The 3,064-nt window shown below is 53.3% G+C and overlaps 1 protein-coding gene across 1 annotated transcript in view; it reads left to right on the top strand.

Moving 5' to 3' along the window:
* Positions 1–1,879: 1,879 nt before the first annotated feature.
* Positions 1,880–3,064, top strand: part of LOC104074012 (indoleamine 2,3-dioxygenase 2-like) — a gene marked incomplete at its 5' end in the record, with an annotated part of 1,242 nt that continues 57 nt past the window's right edge. Inside the window, 2 exon segments of the mRNA XM_009573975.1 lie at positions 1,880–2,028; positions 2,750–3,063. Coding sequence (XP_009572270.1) covers positions 1,880–2,028; positions 2,750–3,063 — 463 coding nt within the window.

Genomic DNA, 3,064 nt, shown 5'->3' on the forward strand with positions numbered 1-3,064 from the left:
GGAGGGAGATCCCGGGTGCTCGATCCGCCCATGGGGAGCTGGAGCCGCGGGGCAAGGACTGCGGGAGAAGGGCTGGAGCCTCCTCCCCACCCGCTTCTCTCCATGCCGCACTTCAGCTTAGCCCCCGCATGGTCTCTGCACCACAACAGCCGTAATTGTGCAGAAATGAATCATTCCTGCCCTTGGCCCGAACAGTTTCGACAGGAGAAGACTAATTTCTCTTTACTTTGCACACTGTACACACAAAGCTACAAAGCTGAGTGGGGTCTCTTCCCCCTGCGTGTTAAGAAAACATCTATAACAAGCCTCTTGCTGTTGCTCCATTACAATTCCATTAATTAAAAAAACCAATCCTTCCCAAATACTGAAAGAAGTCCATTGGGGAAGGCAGAAACATGGCCATGAGAGCCCAGCGCTGCGGGTTTGCTATCCCTCGTCTTCCCTGTGGGGCTGCGAGCATCCCCAACTGCTCCGCTCCCGGGCCTCTCAGGGGGTTTCTATTTTTATTTCTCTTCAGCATATCTCAGCATTCCGAAGTCAAAAGGCTCCATGAATCCTGATTAGGTTTCTCTCATTTTTTATCCAAGCAGACCTTGTGGCCATGAGAGCCCAGCGCTGCGGGTTTGCTATCCCTCGTCTTCCCTGTGGGGCTGCGAGCATCCCCAACTGCTCCGCTCCCGGGCCTCTCAGGGGGTTTCTATTTTTATTTCTCTTCAGCATATCTCAGCATTCCGAAGTCAAAAGGCTCCATGAATCCTGATTAGGTTTCTCTCATTTTTTATCCAAGCAGACCTTGCATTGATGGTCATCAGCCTGGAAAAACATGCCTTTTAAATTCCCTTCTGCTTATAAGAACTTCCCACTAGTAAAGGTTACTATAAATACATCCCTGGGAGAGCTAAAAATATTACGGTATTTGATAATGAATCTATTTTCTCTGCAGTTTGTGCAAAATCTGCTCCAGCAATCAAACAGCCTTAGCAGCCAGCACCGAAAGCTTCATGAAATGGTGCATTCTTCAGAAGGTCAAGAGATATTTTTGTGCCAGGCACATTATCTCTCTGAAATTATATCTCCTCTCTCCATTTGTGAGTGAGCATTTATCCATTTTTGCACAACGGGCGCATAAAGCCGGATGACAGGAGCTGTGAGTTAATGGTGTAAGGGGGGGGAGGCACCGATGCTGCCTGGTTCCCGGGCTTGCTGAGGACGAGCAGCTTTATGAGAGGGAGGAAATCACATTACAGGCTTGTTCTCTGCTGAAATAAATAAAGGCAGGCTGCCCTGCGCTGTCCTTAAAGACATCATCTCAAGAGTAACAAGAACAGACAAAAATCCAAAGTACAAACTTCAAGGGCTTGGAGGAGCGTTTGGGCGATTCTGTCTTGCCACAGAGGCAACCCGGCTTCTCCTAACAGCCACAGGCATTTCAGGGAGTCAATGTTAAGTGCAACTATTGCCAGACAAGTGCCCCCTCCCCTCTTGCACACCCAAAGCAGCTCTGCACGCGCAAACCACTCGAGCCAGGCCTCGAGTCGGAGAGGGAGGTGCAGCCACGGCACAGGGCAGCGTGTCCCGGGACCACGCCATGGGGTGCTCACCAATCCCGTAGAATGATCCCTAGCTCCTAGGCAAAGGGTAATTAAGGATTTCTCTCTACACCCGTGACCTTGTCGTGCGCCTCGACACGGTGTTTGATTTCCAAGTTTATCTCACATTTGAGGACAGCTGACCAGGCTGAGCGAGGAGGAGGAGATCCATGGGCCGGGTCAGGAAGGTTTCGCTCAGCCTTGCCAGCCCGGGTCCCTTCTCGCAGCCCCCGCCATTACCAGCCGCCCCACGGCCGCTCCCTGCCTGACGGCCGTGCCTTCCCTCTCAGCTGGAAAGATAACCCCGCCATGCCGGACGGGTTGATATACGAAGGTGTATCTGACGAGCCCATGGCGTACTCGGGAGGGAGTGCGGCACAGAGCACCGTCCTTCACGCTTTTGACGAGCTCCTGGGGATTCGCCATAGCGAGGAGAGCAGTAAGTCACACACTTTTCCTTTTTCCTAAGCAAATAAGGGGCAGGGGAAGAACCGAGCCAGAGCGATTCCCACGGCTCTGCCTGGATCTGCCAGTCGACAGGACACGCGCCCATCTCACCCTCGCAAAACCCTCGCAGAGCCCGGCTGGGACGAGGCTCTGCCCAGTTCATTAGAGAGGAAGTCTATAAACGAGGCTCTGGCAGGCACTTCCTTGCCGCTATAAATTCCCAGATGGACAGATTTTGCTTTTTGCGTGTCAACTTTTTACTGAGGTTATATATGGGTACAGAGATGAGGAAGCAGAGCACAGCAGCATCCTGCCAGTAATTTAGCACGTCCATTCACATAGCTTCACATTAGTCTGGCCCACAACAGAATATATTTATCAGAAATGAGCAAAACCACTCTAATAGCAAAAAAAACCCCCAAACAACCCGAAACCAAAAGGCTGAGAGCAAGGGCTAAAACCTGCCTTTTAGGGTTAAGACCAACCCTAAGGGAGCATTGACCTAATATGGGTTTTCTTTCTCAGTTAATTGGAGGCACCGAGACAGAACAGAGGGGCCAGGAGGCTGGGCAGGCTGGCGGGTGCCACCCAGCGCAGTGGACCCTGCAGACCACGCCAGCACCAGTGCTCCAGTCCGGCCGCTCTCTGAGAGCGTCAGGGCTCTTTAACCCCCTCACCCACAATTTATTTCTTCCTTTGCTGGTGTCTTGCAGCCGCCTTCCTGCACAGGATGAGGGACTACATGCCCCCGACCCACAGAGCCTTTGTGGAGGAGATCCACCGTGCCCCCTCCCTGAAGCAGCACGTGCTCTCCTCCGGAGACGCAGGGCTCTGTGCGGCTTTCAACCAGTGCATCTCTGCGCTGGCAGACTTCAGGTCCTGCCACATCACCATCGTCACCAAGTACATCACCATCGCGGCAGCCAAAGCCAAGGCCAGGCGGGCAGAGCCGGGTGACAGGGCTGGCCCCTCCGCAGGGAAGCCTCCGTCCGCACTGGAGGCCAAAGGGACCGGCGGGTCCCACATCT

This window comes from Fulmarus glacialis, unplaced genomic scaffold (assembly GCF_000690835.1).
Source record: "Fulmarus glacialis isolate BGI_N327 unplaced genomic scaffold, ASM69083v1 scaffold32023, whole genome shotgun sequence".
Lineage (NCBI taxonomy): Eukaryota > Metazoa > Chordata > Aves > Procellariiformes > Procellariidae > Fulmarus > Fulmarus glacialis.